A 19,160-nucleotide genomic window follows, 5' to 3' on the forward strand; every position below is an offset into this window, starting at 1 on the left:
ACCCAACAGCCTGCACCCTTGCCTTTACCAAAGTCAGTTACTGCCTTGCAGGGTCCCCAAAACTCAGGAGATACACCCCAGCCGGAGTCCAAATGAGCTCCCTGTCCCCCGAGCCCTTCCCTATGAAAGCCTCCCTCTCAGGGGAAGGGACAGCCTTTGTCTCAGTTTTCCCCTTTGCTGGTTGAAGGTGAATAAAGTTTCATGTGTTACATGCTAGACTGGCCCATTCTTGCAGCACCCAGGGGTCTCTGCAGGACGCCCCCGGGGCCCCCAGAGGCAGAGGGACCGCCAGCTGGATGAAGCTGAGGTTCCCGCATGCCTCCTGGGGGGCCACACACACAACAGCCTCCCGGGCTCAGCCAAACACCAGGGTCAAGACCATCAGATACTTTACAGTGACTCAGCATGTGCCCAGTGGGCCTGTATGGGGCTGGAGGAGAGTGATAGCTGGGGGGCCAGTGGCATCAGTTCACGACAGTCTGTGCAAAGCGTCCCGGCAGACCCATGGTCTATCTGTCACCTACCTGGGCTGGCTGGGCTCCGGCGGCGGCACTTCCTTCCTGCCCTGCATCTTCCCTGCTTGTGCCTCTTCCACGCCTGTCGCCTGTGCCTCAGTCAGGAGAGCAGGCACCTGCAGCTCAGGCAGCCCAGGCCGCCCCCGTCGGGCGGGCGGGCTCAGCTTGCTCGCCTTGTGCTGCCGGCTCTTGAACTCCAGCTTGTAGAAGGCATCCTCCACGCCCTGGGAAGAGGGGACCGGCTCGTTGGGGGGACCACTGTCTTGGCCTCAGCTGGAACCCCAGCCCCTTCCTCACCCCGCCCCGCAAACGGGGAGCTGGGCCCTGCCCATCTTGATCCCCAAGGCCACCCCGTTGGGAGGCTTGTCCTCAGCAACTCCCCCACGGCCTCCTGGGGGGTTGGGCCAATTGGGACCTACTTGCTGCTCTGGGGGTACAGGGGCCGGGGCCCCAGGGTCACCGCTCCAGCCTGGTCAGGGCAGCTCTCTCCGGGGACCTCCACATCCCCCGGGAGCTGTGTCGGCCCGGACCCGGATGCTAGCCTCCCTCGCTGCCCTGACGTCCGGGGAGACTTACAGCATGAGGGGCTGCTGGGCAACGGGGGTCTCAGAGGGTCCAAGAGGGTCCTGGAGCTGGAGCCAGAGCCAGAGCCAGAGCCAGAGAGGCTGCCCTGCGTCAAGGGAGAGGGGGCGGTAAGAGCTGCTTCTGGGCAGTGCCGGGCCCTGGCTGGCTGCAGGGCAGGGGGTGGGCGCACCTGGCACTTCTTGGCCGAAGTCTCCATGTACAGGACGCCATAGCTGCGGGCCAGGTCCTGGGCCTGCCGACACTCCACGGAACAAGTGGCCAGGTCACACTTGTTCCCCAACAGCACCCTGGGCATGTCGTCTGATTCCTTCACCCACTCGATCTGCTCCCTGAAAGGGGGAAGGCGTGAGCCAGCCAGTGAGCTGCGGGCTCGGCTGCACCCGGGGCACACAGAGAGAGGATGGGAGGCCCCCAAGGGTTGCCGGGCAGCTCACCTGTACTGGCGGATGTCCTCAAAGGATCTGGTCCTTGAAAGACTTGGCGTCGTTGACGGCAAACAGAGGAAGCCCTCCCGGGTGCGCATGTGCTGGGCCCGCATGGCACTGTACTCCTCCTGGCCCACCGTGTCCAGGATGCCCGGCAGGCACGTCTCCCCATCGATGACCACTTGCTTCCGGTGGGAGTCCTGGGGAGGACACTGCTTAGAGACAGCCGGCCCTCCAGGGATGGACCCTCCCTCGCTCCTCTCGTGCCCTCCAGGACCAATGACAAGGAGACCCCTCCTGCAGTGCGGTGGGAGACAAGCCCGTGTCAGGAGCTGGGCTGTGGACAGGAGCTGGGCCGGCTCACCTCTACGGTGGGATGGTACTCATCCACAAAGTGGCTCTGGGTGAGCTGGATGGTCAGGGCACTCTTCCCCACGCCTCTGGCACCCACCACCGTGAGCTTACACTCCGTCATCAGTCCTCAAGGGACCGCAGCACAAGGCACTGCAGTGGTCTCCTGTCCCACCAGCCAAGGAAGCCTCACTCAGCATGGCCAGACCAGCAGGGCACGCCCGCTGAGCTCCCTGGGCCAGCCTGCCCAGGCCCAGCCTGCCCTCTGTGCCCAGACACCCAGGTAACAGGGGCCCCAGCAAGAAGAGTGGCCCAGACGCTCACCTGTGATACCTCCAGCCCAGAGGTGGGTGGGGTCCGACCTCCAGCTGCACTTAATGACTGTGTCAGAGAAGCAGGGAGCCGGCCCCCCAAACACAGGGCGGACAGCTGAGAGCATCTCCCAAGCAAGCACCTGAATTAGAAGCTGCTGGGTAGGCAAAAGGCCTGAACTGGAGGTGCCATGGGCTGAGGGTACCAGTGCCCCACGAGAACAGGCCTTGCCACAGTGGAGGGCACAGCAGTGTGCCGGGATTGCCAAGTGGCAGCTGACAAGCAGCTCCAGCCATCCCCTACCTGGCATGCTGGTGCATTTGACAAGTATTCACTGAGCGCCTACTGCAGGCCAGGTGCTGCTCCAGGCGCAGGGTGACAGGCAGACAGAAAGAACCCCTGCCCTGGCAGGATGAGGCTCTGCTCCAAGGAAAAGATCTACATAAAGGGGAAATAAAGGGAAACCCACGAGGCCCCAATGCCAGAAGAAGTTTGGAAAACATAAGGCAGGTGAGGAGGTGGGCAGGTGCGGGCCAGAGCTCCAGGAAGCAGAAGCTGATCACAGGAAAAGCAGGAAAAGACTCAAAGGAGGTGTGGGAACAAAGGGACAAGTAAAAAAGGAAAAGGGCCTGGGGCCAACGCTCCTAGCTGGGGTGTCCCCATTTTGTGATGCTTAAAGAAAGGGGTCCCTTACAGGGTCAGTGGGCAGTGATTTTCTAAACTCCAGGTTTGCCTGGTGTGTGTGATGGCCATGCGGTGCCCGAGCTCTTCGCAGGGGTCCATGGGGCTCCGGCGGGTGGGAGACCGGCCTTGCCCCATGGTCACGGGTGGGCCTCCTCTCGGGGGCACCCAGCACACTTGTGGGGTCCCGGAAAACAGGGCCAGGGACACACAGCCAGAGGAGCTGGCCTGGGTGAGGCAGAGCGGAGCACCTCTGCCCGTGTCTCACCTGCGCCCCCGCGTGCCTGGCAAGGACAGTAGGCACCTCGCCCGGCCCGGCTCCTGCAGCCCCTGAGGACATCTAGAGGCCAACTCCTGGACGGGTCTGGAAAACTGAAGTGATTCAAGCTACTTAAGAATGAAAAGAAAAACAGAGAACTGGAAAATGTTCCTGTTACAGCCAAACATCCTTTTGTTCTGAGAGAGAAGCGAACCCAGGCTCCTGGCTCTGTGGTCCTCCATTTACTGAGCACTTCCCGGGGCGGCCCTGCAGGGCTGCAGGTGAAGCTGGGGAGCGCTTCCCAAGGTCGGGCAGGAAGGGTGTGGAGTCAGAGCCGCAATCCTCCCCACTCAGCCCCACTGCACACCGCGAGGGCCTGCTAGGTACCAAGTGCTTTCTGCTGGTCTCTGATTTTGCTAACACCCCGAGCAGACTGCGCTCCTGTTTACAGAGAAGGAATCTGAGGCGTGGAGAGGGCGCTTCACCTATCCCAGGTCAGTCTCAAAGTTCTTAGTAGAGCTTGGCAGCTACCTAACAACTGTGATACCTCAGGCTGTGAAGCCCAGTGGAAAAAGGCTTATTTCGGTCTAATGCTCCTTACTAACTCTGGCAGTGCTAAACGTGACATGGCATGCCGCTCTGCTCTCCCCAACTCCTAGACCAAGGAGGCCCTGAATTAGCGTCAGCTCACAATCAACAGGTGAGAGGGAGGCCCCCGATTTTGTGAAAACGCAGGGAGAGAACAGTGCAAATAATTTATTTCCGTCACTCAGCGTTTGAGGCTCACTCGCACCAACTGCACAATCCCGGGCCAACAGTCTGCCGGGGCTCAGAGCCCAATCGGGACCCAGGCTGGTCTGGGTTTCATCTCGCGACTTCCGACGGCACCAGCGGGTCGGCCTGGCTCAGGGCGAGCTGGTCCTTCTTCTCCTTCTGCAAGACCTGCTCCTCCCACAGCGCCTGGTCCACCTGATCGTCGGTGAGCACCACGGGCTTGAACTTCTCGTCGAAGAGCCGCTCGTTGGCCTCCGAGTGCAGCTGGTGGGGCCCGACGACGCGCAGACGTGCCGGCAGGTGCAAAAACTCGTCGTCGTTGATGTCGCAGTCGCGCATCCGGGCCCCCAGGACCCACCAGCGGCCCACGAAGCCCACATCCAGGATCCGGTCCGGGAAGTCGACCCAGCGGGGTTGCAGGTAGCGGCAGCGAGCCTGGTAGAGGCTGGCCTGGGCGTCGAAGGGCGCCTCGTACACCAGCGAGCAGAGGCCCAGGCTCACGTGACGCAGGCAGCCGCGACCCCGCAGCCAGAGCAGCCGTTGCACGAACGCCTCCGAATCGCGGTTGCGCGTGGCGGGCGCCAGCAGCAGGAGGGTCCCCGACGCGTCGAGCAGCGCCTCCTCAAAGGCCGCCTCGCTCGGCGCGAGGGCGCAGCAAGCCGCCGCGCCACCCAGCAGCCCCACGTACACGGCCGCCCGCACGGGTCGGGCCCTCGCCGCCGCCGCCGCGTCCCCGCAGGCCTCAGCGTAGTCCCGGAGCAGCGCGCGGGCCCAGGCGCCTGAGGGGAGAGAAGCGCGATGAGGGCGGTCCGGCCGCTGCGGCCGCCCACCCCGCCGCCTCCCGCCCCGCCGCCTCCCGCCGCTACTCACCCAACCGAGCCCACACGCCGGGCTTTGCGGCCGCAGTGTCACCAGTCTCTCCGCGGCTTCGGGGCCAAAACCTCTTCAGAACGGCCGCCGCCATTGTCTTCCGGCTTTGCGTGCGTACTCCGAAGAGAAACGCAAGGTAGGCGAAGCAGAAGGCCCGGGGAGTCTCTTCTGCTCAAGCGTCAACACTGCCGGAAGTGGCTTCCCATCGGAAGAGAGTAGAATACGGACCGACGCCGGATGTTGCTGTCAGATCGGAGTACGGCCATCTGTGGCTGGCAGGCTGGTTGCGCAGGCGCAGAGAGCCCAGGCCCCGCCGGTTGAGGTAGCCGCAGGTGAGGGGGCAGTGGGTGCACCTGTGGGGCGGGAGCGACGAGTTCACGCCCCGGTGGGTGCCGTTAGCCGCTAGACCGGGCTCGGGGCTGAGGCTAGCCTCCAGGAGGGGCCCCGAGAGAGGTCGGGGGCGGGCCTGATTGGCCTCTGTCCTCAGAGCGGGATGCGGTGACGGCCCTGAGCGACCATGGCAGCGGCAGACGAGCTGGCCTTCCACGGTGAGTGCATCCGCGACCGGGCCCGACTCCTGCTCCCTCCGCTGGCCGGAACCTCCCATCCAGGTTCCAACTCAGATCTAACCCGAACCCCAGTCAGCTGTGAACCCCGACCCAGGCATGAAACCCATCCCTAACTCGAATCCCGCTCCCGCCCTAAACTCAGGCCTCAAACCCGAGCCTCTACCTCATTCCAGAATCAGCCCTCAGTTGCGGGCCCATGTTAGAAGGGAGGGGACACACCTCCTTCCCACTCACCAGAGTTGAGGAAGACGTGCCCTGAGATGGGGGTGAACACCCAAGTGGTCACGGTTAGCGTTGGCCCCCAGATGAGCAGTGGGCAAAACCAAATTGTTTCGTTTGTTTTTGATAAATTTATTTATTTATTTATCTTGGTTGCGTTGGGTCTTCGTTGCTGCGCGCAGTCTTTCTCTAGTTGCGGCGAGCGGGGGCTACTCTTCGCTGCGGTGCGCAGGCTTCTCATTGCGGTGGCTTCTCTTGTTGCAGAGCACGGGCTCTAGGCGCGTGGGCTTCAGTAGTTGTGGCTCGCGGGCTCAGTGGTTGTGGCGCACAGGCTTAGTTGCTCCGCGGCATGTGGGATCTCCCCGTACCAGGGATCAAACCCGTGTCCCCTGCATTGGCAGGCGGATTCTTAACCACTGCGCCACCGGGGAAGCCCCAAAACCAAGTTGTCTTGACTCCCAAATACGCCTATGTCCCATATGCCTTTTCGACAGAGTTCGAGGAAGCTACTAACCTGCTGGCCCAGACCCCAAATGAGGCCACCACCAGAGGTGATCAGCTGGTCCCCCAGCGGCACGTGGCTGTGGCCATGGACTCAGGTGGCAGCTACGGAGCTGAGGACGAGGTGGAGGAGAGTGACAAGACCGCGGTGAGACCCATAAGTCCCCGTGCCCTGCCTCTTGTCCCTACCACCCACCCCTGCCCCCCCCCCACCTCCAGCGCTGAAAGCCTGCACTCTGCAGCTCCTACAGGAGGAGAAGCAGCAGCCTGGTTTCTGGACCTTTGGCTACTATCAGAGCTTCTTTGACGTGGACACCGCACAGGTCAGGCCGGGAAAGCTGGTGGGATGGGACTTGGAGTCACGCTTGGGGTTCAGCCACTAGTCACCGAGCACTTCTTGTGCACCAGGCCCTGGGCAAGTGCTGGCAATATGCACCTGGGAGAACAAGAGCTCCTACCCAGGCTGGTAGGTGTGACTATGTGCACTGCAGGGATGTGGCGTGACCGGGACTCTTGGGAACACGGGGGACACAGGTGATATGGTGGGTTAGGGAAGGGCCCACTGGAGGAGGTGAGCAATTTGCTGAGGCTTAGAGGAGAAGGTAGACCTAGCCAGGCAGAGTGGAGGGAAGCATAAGTATGTTCCAGGCACAGGGAACAGCATATGCGGAGGACCAAAGGTGAGAGAAGGCACACACTACTGCAGAGGCTACCTGTCACTCAGGCTGGAGAGTGAGGTGGGGGACTGGCGGAGAGAAGCCAGATCACCAAGGGCCTCACGAGCTATGTTAAGGAGTCTGGGTTTTATCCTAAGGGTGCTGGGGAGTCATGGAAGGGTTTAGAGCAGGAGAGGCTTGAGTAGCATGGAACATGGATTGGAGGCCCCAGGCCAAGGTGGGAGATGGTAATAAACCAGGGCTGCGGAGTAGGGAACACGTTGGGAGAGATGGGGGAAGGAGAACGCCCAGGACTAGGACTTGTTGACGACTGTTAATGGGGTGGGGGGAGAGAGCAAAAAGGGGAGTCCGGGGCAGCCAAGCTGGAGGAGGAGGAAGCAAAGAAGAAGATGGCAGGCCCTGAAGCGTCCTTCAGAGTGGTGGGACGCTGGGGTATTGCGTGGGGGCTGCCCCGGGGAAGGGGCGGGCTCCAGGCCATAGGAAGACAGGAGCCCCTTCTGGCAGAGTGTAGAGAGAGGAGGTGGGAGGTCAGCAGGGAAGGAGCCCCTAAGGAGCTTGACCCCTCCCCTCCTGGGTGGTGAAGAGCCCCAGGCGGGCTTCCATCCTAGGCCCCGGCCTTGTCCCCTAGGTCCTGGACCGGATCAAAGGCTCGCTGCTGCCCCGGCCCGGCCACAACTTTGTACGGCACCATCTGCGGAATCGGCCAGACCTGTATGGTGAGTGAGGTTGTGCATTCAGTTCATTCGATTATTCATTGAACAAACGTGGACTGAGTGCCAGGCCCCAGTATACAGCTGAGAACAAAGCAGAGTCACTCATGGAGAGCGTGAAACTTACACTCTGTTCAGAGAGATAGAGCCAAATGAGGCTGCAGAGGGCATTGTGGCTAGGAAGAGAAGCACAGGGTTTAGAGGATGGGAACTGCGATTTCGCACGGGTTGGTCAGGGAAGACCCCTCTGAGGAGGGTGAGAGAATGAGCCTGGTTGGTGTCAGGGCGGGGTGTGGGGAGACCCCGGGGAAGAACATTACAGAAGTGGGATGTGGTAGAAACAGGCCTGAACTGCAGGGCAGCACTGTCATTGGACTGGAGTGAGCTGCCAGGAGGCCACAGAGGTGACGGAACAGGTCACACAGGACTCCTATGCTGTGGTGAGAAGGGATCTTAGTTAAGTGTCCTTAGGTGCTCTGGGCCCGGGGCAGGAGCGGGGTGGGGGGGAGGGCAGAAGCTGGGAGACCAGGGAGGAGGTGACTGCTGAGGTCCAGCACGGGATGATGGGCCTGGCCTGGGGTGGAGAGAGCCGGGTGTTGGATTCTGGCATACGTCAAAGATGAAGCCAACACGTCAGATGTGGGGTGGAAGGAGAGGCGATAAGGAGGCTCCGGAGTTTTTGGCTGGACTACCAGAAAGCGGGAGTTGCTATTTACTGATGCGGAAAGGCGGGCAGTGTGGTGGGCTGGAGTGGGAACGTTGAATAGGAGCCGCAGGTTCAGGGCAGAGGCCCAGACTTGAGACATTTGGGGGTTGTCGGCACAGAGGTGGCATAAGACCCTGAGGTTGAACGAGATCACACAAGGGGTGAATGAACGCAGAGAAGAGGTTTGAAGACTGGGCCCCGGGCCGGCTCCCCGCTGTTAAAGAGCTCAGAGAGTCAAAAAGGTTGAGGAGTTGCCAGTGAGATGAGACAAAAGCAAAAACGTAAAGTCCTGGGAACCACATGGAGAGTGTTTCCAGAAGGAGGGCGTCAGCTATGTCAAAGGCCATCAAGAGGCCAAGAACGATGAGTGCTGGGCGCCAGCACTGGATTCAGCCGCCAGTTTGTCGCTGGTGTGACGCCGGGTCGATGAGTGGGGTCGATGGGGTGGAGGGGTGGAGGCAGCCTGGAGCCTGGGAAGAGGCTGGGACAAGATGGGACAAGTCACCTGTCCTGGGAGCTCCCACCCTGGGAGCCTGACCGTGCCCCGCCCGCAGGCCCCTTCTGGATCTGTGCCACACTGGCCTTCGTCTTGGCTGTCACCGGCAACCTGACCCTGGTGCTGGCCCAGAGGAGGGATCCCTCCATCCACTACAGCCCCCAGTTCCACAAAGGTAAGCGAAGTGGGCAAGGCCTGGTACCTGGCGGGGGGGCGGGGGGGGGGGGCGGTGCCGTGGCCCGGGGGCGATTACCTGCCTTGCCCGCAGTGACCGTGGCCGGCACCGCCATCTACTGCTACGCGTGGCTCGTGCCGCTGGCGCTGTGGGGCTTCCTGCAGTGGCGCAAGGGTGTCCGGGAGCGCATGGGGCCTTACACCTTCCTGGAGACGGTGTGCGTCTACGGCTACTCCCTCTTTGTCTTCATCCCCACTGTGGTGAGTGGGGCTCAGGGACGGGTGGGCCCCGGGCGCCACGGGGACAACCTGGTAGCCAGCTGCCTGTGTCGTGCCCAGGTCCTGTGGCTCATCCCTGTCCCCTGGCTGCAGTGGCTCTCCGGGGCCCTGGCCCTGGCCCTGTCAGCCGCGGGCCTGGTGTTCACCCTGTGGCCCGTCGTCCGTGAGGACAGCCGGCTGGCGGCTGTGCTGCTGCTCTCCGTGGTGGTGCTGCTGCACGCCCTCCTGGCCACGGGCTGTAAGGTACCCGGCTGCGGGGGTCACAGGCTGGGCCTGGGGTCGGGCGTTGGCTTGCTGCCTCTGACGCTGACCCAGGGCTGTCTCGGTTCAGTTTTACTTCTTCCAGCTGCTGCCTCCGGAGCCCGCGGCACCTCCCCACCAGGCCACATCTCAGCCCCCAACCGTACTACTGTCACCGTCACCGCCCCCGCCAAGGTCCGCAGCAGCCTAGGAAGGCTGGAGCCCGCAGGTGAGGAACTGTTTCCGGCTGTGGCTGAGGGGGTCTCCGGCCCCCATCCCAAGGTTAGAAGTCATGGGGCCACTCCTAGGAGTTTCTCTCTTTCAGGCCCAACATAAGGGGGTGCCTCTGCCTGCCCTGCCCCCCAGACGGTGACTGAAGGCTCCCCTGAGACCTCGAGATGATTTTGCTACTTTCCAGACTTTTCTTACAAAGCAAACACTTTTATTTTCTATGCAAAGGTGATTCAGAGAATTTATATAAAGGCGGGAGAGGGGCAGAGCAGGGAGCTTCCAGGGCAGCCATTGCCCCACAGGCCACCTGCCAGGACGGGCGGGCAGCGCAGGGGGCCACCCCAGCCTCGGCTGTGCCTGCTCTTCCTGGGGGACCCAGTTAGTGGGCCTTGGGCCTAGCCTGAGCTCCACCACATCCGAGTTTGGGGTGTTAGAAACGGGGAGCAGAAGTAGAAGAAAATTGCCTGTGCTGAAATGTACATTTCCTTCTTTATTGGTTTTTTTTTCTTTTCTTTTTTTCTTTTTTTGGAGAGGTCCCTGCAAGGCCCCTTCCCAGGCTGGGGAGGGACCAAAATGCCATCATAGTAGTAGGGACTGGAGCATCTACAAATACTGAAGGGGATACACAGGCCTAACGTTAGCTACAAGGAAAAAGGATGCCTTCCACGACAGACCCTTGAGGTTTCTGTGTCTGCTCAAGCGGCTGACAGTGACCCTTCCCTCCAGGCCCAGGGCCCACGGGGCCACCTGTTCTAGCTCTTGGTGTGGGTGTGGGACCTGCAGGGGCTCAGGGACAGGACAGCAGCAAGTGGCAGGGGCCGAGGACGGAGGGCCTTCCCGACAGCCGGGTGGGTTGTACATTCAAGTGTGAGGTGAACCCTTTGGTGGGAGGGGGCCGAGGGGCTCCAGAGGCCTGGCCCCGCCCCATCCTGAAGACTCGGCAGGGCTGCCCCTCGCCACCGAGCCTCTGAGTTGGGGAGAGGGGCTGCTGGCTCGGCCCGGCCGGCCTGATGTCTCGGAGGGTCTGTGGATTGACACTGGTTCTTTTCGTAAAAAAATAAAATTAAAAAAAGCAGCATGTCACGCCCATTGTGACCAAGGCCTGGTAGTTGAAGGGGAGGCCCCGCCTGGCCAGGACTGCCTTCCCACTGGAGGTAGGCAGGGGGCAGGCCTGAGGGGCCAGGGGATGGGGTTGGGGGGCGGGCGGCAGCTGCTCCCCTCCCTCCCTGCCAGGCCTGCAGCTGTCAGGCCCGGACACACCTGTTACAGAAGATTTCAAACCGAGGTCAGGGTGGAGAGGGCAGGAGCGGGTAACAGGGCTCCCACGACACGATCGTGTGTGAAATATGGCAGCGACACGCGCTCAGGGCCAAGATGTGGGCGGGCAGCGGGCTGGGGGCGGCGGCAACATCGTGTAAAAAAGTGTTCAAGTTCCCGTAGCAAAGAGGGCTGTGAGCGGGTGTTTGGGGTGAGAGCCACCCGGGTGGAGGGGGGGTGGGCAGGGTCTTCATTTGGTTTCCTGGTGCTGTCAGTCCGTTCCACGCTGGAGGGCCTAGCTCCCGTAGTGCATGGTGTTGGTTGGGATGGACGTGGGCGAGGCCATCGAGATGGCGGGGCCGCCCATGGTGAACTGGCTGTTGGCCGCGTAGTGGGCGCTGGAGCTGCCGCCGCTGCTGCCCTGGGCGCCGGAGGACCCTGTGGGGCGGGGCGTGGGCACTGAGGGGCCAGCTCTGCCCCCTCGCCCGCCCAGACCCACGGCAGAGTCAGAGAGAGAGAGCGCAGGCGAGAGGGCAGGCGGGCGCCCGGCGGTGGGCACCCTCACACCCGCGGGACCCTGCTCCCCCCGCCCACCGTTACCTTGGACAATCCCCGTGCTCATTATGGAGCCCATCCGGGAGTGGGTGTGATTGACAATCCCCGTGTTGGCTGCGCAGCAAGAGGAAGGAAGGAAGGAAAGGAGATGGCGTCACCGCCCCCAGCCCGCCCGGCCCACGTGCCCGGCGTAGTGGGTGCTCACACTCGGGTGTGGGGAGGGTGGGCGTGGTGCTGGCAGAGCGAGACAGAGAGGAACGGCGCGGGGGACCTCAGCCCCCAGGAAGAAGAAAAGGGGGTGAGGCCGAAGGCCTGAGCTCGCCCCCAGCGCCCCCCCCCCCCACCCTGCGCTCACCTAAAGGAATCAGGTTGTTATGGCCCACGCTGGAGCCGCCGGCGATAACACTGCTCAGGTCGTAGGCGGTCGGCATCCCTGTGCCGGGGAGGGAGATGTCAGGGGTGGGGGACAGTGTCCTGGGCAGGGATTTGAGGGGCCAGAACTGCCAGCGTTTACTCAGGAAGCACCGCAGGTGTGTCCCGGAAGTGACGCTGGCACCTGCCCCACCCACACGCGGGCCTGCTCACCAGCCACGGCCATCCCGCTGCTGAGGTTGTAGGTGCTGCCGGTGTTCCACATGTTCTCCGAGGGGGACGTGTAGTGGGAGCCAGGCGGCGGGGAGGGCGTCGTGCCTGTGTATCTGCGGCAGAGACGGACCGGTCGACAGGGCTGAGGGGCTGCAGGCGAGGAGGGGCACGCCCCCTCCCACCGCGTGCAGGCCAAGGGCCCATCCTACCTGAAGAAGGGGTTTTTCAGATCCAGGAGGTTACTGGATTTGGAGCCTGTCTGGTCTACCTGGGCCACAATACTGATGTCGTAGCTCTGTCTGTAGAGAAGGCAGGAGGGGCCAGCCATGAGCCGGCTGCGTGGATGGACTGGACCCCTGCCTCCCCCAGCCCCGGCCAGCAGCTCGCACCTTTTGTTGGCAATAAGCAGACATGTCCCTGAGAGCGTGTCCCCGGCCTTGGCGAACAGTGGTGACTGGAACAGGCACCGGACCTGGTACCAGTGGGTCAGGGGCTCCGTCGGGGCCGTGGACAGCCACACGGTCATTCTGCCAAGCAGGAAGAGGCACGCGTTTGCCTGGGCTGCGGCCCCCACCTCGTGCACCCTGAGCTCTCCCCAGGCATCTGTGCCCCGCCACCCAGGGGTCCCCTGGGGCCCTGGAGCCGAGACAGCCTGGCTGTCCAGGAAGTTAACACATAGCCCCACAGCCATGGGGCACCCACTCACCCTGACATACATGCCAAGAGACACAGTCAGGTCCCGTGAAGAACAGTCACTCAGAACAGGGTAGACACCCACCCTGCCACAGCAGCCTACTGGGTGAAGGCCAGCGCCCACTGCCTTTGGAAGAAACAGTGGAACCCAGAGGAGTCGGGTCCTGCCCTCGCGGCCCCAGTTCATCATCTGAGCCAGCCAGGCCTGGGCTTCCCAACTGCAGGCAAGTCCCTGGGGCCAGGGGCAGGGGCCACCTGCTCTGCCCTGTTACACTCACATGGAGCCAATGAAAGCGACGTCAAACCAGAAAGCCAGACCGTGAACCAGCCCGGAATGCAGCATGTGGAATTTGAATGGGATTTCTATCCTGAAAGGCAAAGGGCAGTGATTGCTGGGGAAGCTGAACAGGGGCTGCCAGGAGAGAAGAGGGGTATCCGGGTGTTGAGTCTCGAGGGCCCTGCCCGCCTGCCCTGGGAGGAGAATTCTGCCTGAGGGAGCCGGCTGCGGCCTTGACCTCTGGCAGGAGCCAGGCCCAGGAGGACGGGGCATGGGTGCCAGTACCTGTGCAAATCTCCTTCTTTGGCTTCTAAGAAGTTCACCGTGTACTTGACAGACTTGGCCATCAGGATCCGGATGTCAAATGTGTCCTGGGAGAGATCAGAGATGTGACCTGACTTCAGGCACGGGGTGAAGTCCTGAGTCTGGCTGCGGCCTCTAGGCCATTCAGCTAAAACCAGTTTGCCCCTCTCAGACATGCTGGGGGAGGAGGAATTGGTACAACACAATGGAGGGCAATTAGGTGACAGCTCGCAAAATGACAACCATTCATCTGCATTAAAGACTTGGCAGTTCCACTTCTGGGATTTTAACCTACAGATCTATGTGCACATGTACAAACTTACACATGGAGTTACAGATTGCCTATAGTAGCGACACGCTAGAAACCATCTAATGAAACGAGTGATGGCCCAACAATAAAAGATTATGTACATGAAAAAGAATGAAGAGGCTGTTTATGATGGGGAAAGATCTCCAAGATAAACTGTTAAACAAGTTCACACACACACACAAAAAAAACAAGTTAGAGAACTGTGCACTGACGTCCACTCCCAGCCATGACGGAGATTTCTTATCAGACTAACACTCCTGCCAAGAACTATATGAACTGAATAAAAAACAAAGGAAAAAAAACCCCAGTTGTCTGAAATCACTGGAGAGCGACCACAGCAGCCACAGCTTTGGGGCCAAGATCCGAGAGAGAGAGAGAGAGAGAGAGATGCTTTTCGGCCTGTGCCTTTACTCTTGGGATGGGGCCTTTCAGCAGCCTCCCTGGGTGGGGAAAGCAAAATGGGGACTCGGGATTACCAAGGCAGCTAGCACTCAAGGGGCCAAAATGCTAAAGAAAACGGAAATGTGGAAATTTGAGGTGGACATTCTGCACGTGATTCCACTTCGTGGCATTTGCCAATTCCTGAGCTACATGTGGGATGGGGGTAGGGAAATCAAGCAGAAAGCTGCTTCTATGAGATTAAAAAGCTAATGAAAGGTTCAGCACCATGTTGATGCTGGGAGGCTGGAACAAGGGGCCCTGTGAACCACCAGGCTCACCAAGACCATGAAGACTATGCCCTAAAGCAGCGGTTCTCAAAATGTGGTCCCTTCCAGAGCACCCTCAAGGTCAAAACTATTTTCACGATATAACACTGTTTTCTGCCCTTTTCATTTATTCACTCACCTGTGATACCACAACAGATTGAATGCACAAGCAGAATCCAGCTGTCTTCTGCTAAGCCAGCCATTAAAGAGATTTGCAAATTTAAAATGTCGCTAATTCTTGCTGGAAAGTTTTGCAAAATAGTTTTCTTTTTAAAAATGCTATTTATGTTAACATGTAATGGGTTATTATTATTATCCTTAAATTAACTAATGTGTATTTTTAAATTTCTTGGGTTTAGTTTTTACTGTCAATAGATATTGACAGTACATCATTCAATACATGCACACAAAATTTCTTTGGGATCCTACATTTTTGAGAATGTAAAAGGGTCCTGAGACGAAAATGTTTGAGAACTGCTGCCTTACAGGGAAGCCAGGCGATATACCAGTTAAGCAGAGTCTGAAAAGCAACCTCCAAATGTCTTAAATGCCTCATAGGACCAAGGTAATCTGTCATTATGGCTTCTTGCCTGAACAAAAACGAATCCTTGGAAAGAAAAACATCATCCAGAGCCTCTGTAATTTTTCATGCTAGCATTCAATGACCAGGCATACCAAGAGACAGAACCAAAGTACCAAAAACCAAGAGAAGAAAAAACAGAAATACAGTTACCACTTATCCAGATACTAAAAGTGATCAGAGACTTAGAATTAACATGTTTAAGGAAAAAAGGTGAACAAGTTTCACAGAGAACTGAAATAATAAAAAATAAGCAAAATGAAACTCTAGAACTGAAATTTTAGAAAACCAAGCGGGGAGGAGGAGTTGGATGGGCAGTCAAAATGAACTACAAACTTCTAGTTATAAGTAAGTACTAGGGATGGAATGTACACCATGATAAATATAATTAACTCTGCTGTACGTTATACATGCAAGTTGTTAGGAGAGTAAATCCTAAAAGTTCTCATCACAAAAAAAATTTTTTTTTCCAAAAACAAAAAAGAAATTCAGATTAGACATAGTGATGAGAGGATTGGAACTAGGAGATGGATAAGGAGAAAACATGAAAATTATGCAATTGGGATAGAAAAGTATAAGTATAGAAAAGAGTATAAGAATCATCCGAGAAATGGTGAAAAGGTCTAATGTATACATAATCAGAGTTCCAAAAGAAGAAAGAGAATGGGGCAGAGGTAGTGTTTAGAGATGCTGGGCTTCCCTGGTGGTGCAGTGGTTAAGAGTCCTCCTGCCAACGCAGGGGACGTGGGTTCAAGCCCTGGTCCAGGAAGATCCCACATGCCGCGGAGAAACTAAGCCCGTGCACCACAACTACTGAGCCCGTGAGGCACAACTACTGAAACCCTGCGCACCTAGAGCCCGTGCTCTGCAACAAGAGAAGCCACCGCGATGAGAAGCCCGCGCACCGCAACGAAGAGTAGCCCCCGCCCGCTGCAACTAGATAAAGCACGCGCACAGCAATGAAGACCCAACGCAGCCATAAATAAATAAATAAACTAAAAAAAAAAAACAAAAAACTGTAAGGCAAGAAGTACTACTAGAGATAAAAAAAGACACTTGTTATAGTGACAAAAGGATCAATCCAACAGGAAGATATAAAAATAATCCTAGGGCTTCCCTGGTGGCGCAGTGGCTGAGAATACGCCTGCCAATGCAGGGACACGGGTTTGAGCCCTGGTTTGGGAAGATCCCACATGCCGCGGAGCAACTGGGCCCGTGAGCCACAACTACTGAGCCTGCGCGTCTGGAGCCTGTGCTCCGCAACAAGAGAGGCCGCGACAATGAGAGGCCCGCGCACCGCGATGAAGAGTGGCCCCCGCTTGCCGCAACTAGAGAAAGCCCTCACACAGAAACGAAGACCCAACACAGCCAAAAATAATAAATAAATAAATAAATAATTAAAAAAAAAAAAAAATCCTAAACCTGTATGCACCTAATAACAGTAATGTCAAAAAAAAATAACGCAAAAACTATCAGAACTAAATGGAAAAATAAATCTACAATCAGTAATAGATAGGAAAAGCAGACCAAAAAAAACAGTACAGATAGAGAAGACTTGACCAACATGATTAACAAATGTGACCAAATTGATATTAATATAACAATGTACACAACAAGTGACTGGTATACATTTTTCTCAAGTACAGAGGGAACATAAACCAAGAGAGACCACATACTGGGCATAAAGCAGCTCTCAACAAATTTCAAAGGACCAAAATCATACAGTGTATATCCTCTGAACACAGACAAACTAAGACAGAACAATATATTGATTATGCTATACTTTGAAAGGAAAAAAGGTTAAATATATGTATATTTGTATAGGCACATTTAGATATAAGACTTATAGAAGAATACACAACAAAGACTGTTTGCCTATAGGAAAAAGAACTGTGTGGCTGGAGATGGAAGTAGGGAGGCTTTCCACTTTTATACTTCTTTGATTTTTGAACCATGGGTCTATACATCAGTTCAAAAATCTCAATAATTAAAATTAATCAAATAAAAGCAGTTCACCAAGGATCAATTCATCTAATGACAGTAAACACGTTACTGCATGCTTACTATGCACTAAGCACTCTACATGCATTGCTACTTAATTCCCAACATCCCTGTGTGAGAGCTCCGTGCAGGGGCAGAAGCTCAGAGAGCAACGGTGGCCTGCCCAGTGCTGCACAGCTTGCATAAGGCCTTACAGGAAAGCCAATGCCCCTCTCCCGTCACCCCAGAGGAGGGCCATGCCCCGTGCTACTGTGGTAGTGAGTGCCCTGGGTGCCCCCACTCACCACCACAGGCTGCCGGAAATACTCGTCCACCGCAGCACCTCGGAGAGCTGACAGGTCCACTCCATGGAAGGATGGCTGGTACCTGCAGAAAGCCCCCACCCCCCATGGCAAGGTCACCAGCAGCAGGACACAGTTGGGGCAGCCTGCCTTCTCTCCCAGCTGGCCCTCATCCAGCCCAAGTCTTTTAGGTCCTACTGAGGATAAGGAATAAGAGAAAGGTGGGGCCATCCCTGAGAAGGCAGGACACCCAGGGGCACACTCACCAGAAGTTGGCCTTGGTGAACTGCTCCATGTAGAGCTGTTCATCCGTGAAGGGTGCGAGGTGGACATCACCAATGGTGGGGAACATGTTTCCTGGGAGTGGGGGCAGGGAGCGGTGCTGGCGTCAGGGTGGGACATCCAGCAGGACCTGGCAGAGCCTCCAAAGGGCCCCAGGACCCCAGCTCTGGGCCTTCCCAGCCTCTCACTCATCATTCACTCATTCATGCACTCATGCAATGAAGAGATACTGAGCACCTACTCTGCCAGCGGCCACTGAATACTTGACATGCACCTCCTCACTAAACCTGTACAGCTAGCCAGGGAGGAAGGAGGGCCTGGCCTCAAGTCCCATTACAAGGGCTGGGAGACAGGAAAGCACCTGCCAGAACCTCAGGGGTAAGTAAGCAGTGCCTGGGGTGTGGCCAGGCCTCCAAGGGCCCTGCTCCGTCAGCCAGACAGTGTCTCTCGGATAGGCGTGCAGCAGGGAAAGCAAAGGAAAGTGCTGTGGACAGAGCAAGGGTGAGCCCCAGGCTATGGCATCACGGGCCCCAGCTGAATCCCCACCACAGGACCGCCCAGGCTCTGGCAGGCAGGGTGGACCACTTGCATGGCCTGAAACGGGAGGGGGACTCAAGGAACAGACAGATGAGTCAGAGCCAGTGGCAAGGAGAGCCAGGGCTCAGGAGGCCCCGCCTACTTCGAGAGTCTAGGGCCCCCAGTCACCTGGCCTCCAGATGTGGGCCTCCCTCCCTCCTCTTATTGCCGGGGAGAGTCCCTGAGGTGCTGGGAATCTGCCTTCTCAAGCCTTCCTTCAGCTGCAGCCACTGGGGTGGGGAAGGGAGGGGCTCACTGGCCCAGAGGCCACAAGCCAGGCCCCCTGCCCAGGAGGAGCCCATCAGCCCCCCGGAGCGTCATGAAAAAGTGCCCCCAGCCCTGAAGGCACCTAAAACTGTGCAGCTGCGGGGAGGGTTCCCTTAATCCCCCGAAAGAGCTTCCTGAGATGGAATGAAGCCACACTCATGCAGGCTGAAGGGGAAGAGGTTAGCCCCAGGCCCGATCCTGGACAGGCTGCTTGACCAGTGGGGTGAGTGTGCAGCTGCCCCCCGGAGCCTGACTCCTGTCTGTCCTTCCGTCCCATAAGGAGGAGCCCACACCCTGCTGGGGCTGCTGCTCACCACCCCCCCCGACTCCCACCGCCCCCCCGACCCCACTGCCCAGCTAGCTTGGCCCATCAACAGGGCAGAGCATGAGAGCAGGTCTAGGACAAGCCTTGGGGCAGCCTGGCTTCCCACACACCTGGGTCGCAGGACAGAGCTGTGGGGAAGGGCAGCCACCTCCTACCTCCCACCTCCCAGAGTGGAGCCTGAGGCAGGCCCTTCCCCACAGACCAACTCCTCCCCTGCCCTCCACGGGGCCCGCAAGTGCACGGGCCTCCCGTGCTCTGCCCTGGCAGGGGTCGTCTTGTACCACACACACACACACACACACACACACAGCCCCTTTCCTGTACAGAAATACTGAGAACGTGCCCAGAACTGAGCAGAGAAACGGACACGTCGGCAGATGTTCAGGGCCCCGCACAGACCAGACCACCAGTGACACAGATGGGCAGGTGTCAACAGTGACCCAATGACCCCAGAGCACAGACAGGCAGGTAGTGACACAGACAGGAGACCACAGACATCAGCTGCTCCCCAGTGCACAAGAACACCCATCCCACTCACACACACACACACCCCACCCCATGGTGATGAGCGCAGGAGCCCGTCAGGC

General features: G+C 58.2%; 4 protein-coding genes across 10 annotated transcripts in view; 1 reads left to right on the plus strand and 3 right to left on the minus strand.

Annotated features, from left to right (window-relative positions):
• Positions 1 to 2,000, minus strand: part of LOC118892044 (GTPase HRas-like) — a 44,234-nt gene extending 42,234 nt beyond the window's left edge. Inside the window, exons 1-4 of the mRNA XM_036846074.1 lie at positions 1,890 to 2,000; positions 1,535 to 1,725; positions 1,270 to 1,429; positions 525 to 739 (exon numbers count right to left, since the gene is read on the minus strand). Coding sequence (XP_036701969.1) covers positions 525 to 739; positions 1,270 to 1,429; positions 1,535 to 1,725; positions 1,890 to 2,000 — 677 coding nt within the window. The remainder of the gene's footprint in view (positions 1 to 524; positions 740 to 1,269; positions 1,430 to 1,534; positions 1,726 to 1,889) is intronic.
• Positions 2,001 to 3,869: 1,869 nt separating this feature from the next.
• On the minus strand, positions 3,870 to 4,964 carry TIMM29 (translocase of inner mitochondrial membrane 29). Its single transcript, XM_036846072.1, has 2 exons — positions 4,773 to 4,964; positions 3,870 to 4,681 (listed from the first exon to the last, which is right to left on the minus strand). Exons 1-2 carry the CDS (start codon positions 4,864 to 4,866, stop codon positions 3,993 to 3,995), a joined length of 783 nt encoding a protein of 260 aa, XP_036701967.1. The 5' UTR covers positions 4,867 to 4,964; the 3' UTR covers positions 3,870 to 3,992.
• Positions 4,965 to 5,003: 39 nt separating this feature from the next.
• On the plus strand, positions 5,004 to 10,649 carry YIPF2 (Yip1 domain family member 2). 5 transcript variants are annotated; one of them, XM_036846067.1, is made up of 10 exons: positions 5,004 to 5,104; positions 5,260 to 5,320; positions 6,055 to 6,209; positions 6,304 to 6,384; positions 7,367 to 7,454; positions 8,709 to 8,825; positions 8,919 to 9,085; positions 9,164 to 9,346; positions 9,435 to 9,572; positions 9,669 to 10,649. In XM_036846067.1, the coding sequence occupies exons 2-9, from the start codon at positions 5,290 to 5,292 to the stop codon at positions 9,552 to 9,554; spliced, it is 942 nt and encodes a 313-aa protein (XP_036701962.1). In that variant the 5' UTR covers positions 5,004 to 5,104; positions 5,260 to 5,289; the 3' UTR covers positions 9,555 to 9,572; positions 9,669 to 10,649. The 5 variants fall into 5 exon arrangements, with proteins under 5 accessions (XP_036701962.1, XP_036701964.1, XP_036701965.1 ...); XM_036846069.1 differs by having other exon boundaries at positions 9,652 to 10,294; XM_036846070.1 differs by having other exon boundaries at positions 9,197 to 9,346; positions 9,669 to 10,294.
• Positions 10,072 to 19,160, minus strand: part of CARM1 (coactivator associated arginine methyltransferase 1) — a 40,470-nt gene continuing 31,381 nt past the window's right edge. The window contains exons 7-16 of one of the 3 annotated variants that reach the window (XM_036846065.1): positions 17,390 to 17,480; positions 17,127 to 17,208; positions 13,227 to 13,312; positions 12,943 to 13,032; positions 12,361 to 12,498; positions 12,181 to 12,270; positions 11,972 to 12,084; positions 11,742 to 11,819; positions 11,432 to 11,500; positions 10,072 to 11,269 (exon numbers count right to left, since the gene is read on the minus strand). In XM_036846065.1, coding sequence (XP_036701960.1) covers positions 11,127 to 11,269; positions 11,432 to 11,500; positions 11,742 to 11,819; positions 11,972 to 12,084; positions 12,181 to 12,270; positions 12,361 to 12,498; positions 12,943 to 13,032; positions 13,227 to 13,312; positions 17,127 to 17,208; positions 17,390 to 17,480 — 980 coding nt within the window. In that variant the 3' untranslated portion in view covers positions 10,072 to 11,126. Of the gene's footprint in view, positions 11,501 to 11,741; positions 11,820 to 11,971; positions 12,085 to 12,180; positions 12,271 to 12,360; positions 12,499 to 12,942; positions 13,033 to 13,226; positions 13,313 to 17,126; positions 17,209 to 17,389; positions 17,481 to 19,160 lie in introns of all 3 variants that reach the window. The other 2 variants (XM_036846066.1, XM_036846064.1) reach the window with 2 other exon arrangements.

This window comes from Balaenoptera musculus, chromosome 3, assembly GCF_009873245.2.
Source record: "Balaenoptera musculus isolate JJ_BM4_2016_0621 chromosome 3, mBalMus1.pri.v3, whole genome shotgun sequence".
NCBI lineage: Eukaryota > Metazoa > Chordata > Mammalia > Artiodactyla > Balaenopteridae > Balaenoptera > Balaenoptera musculus.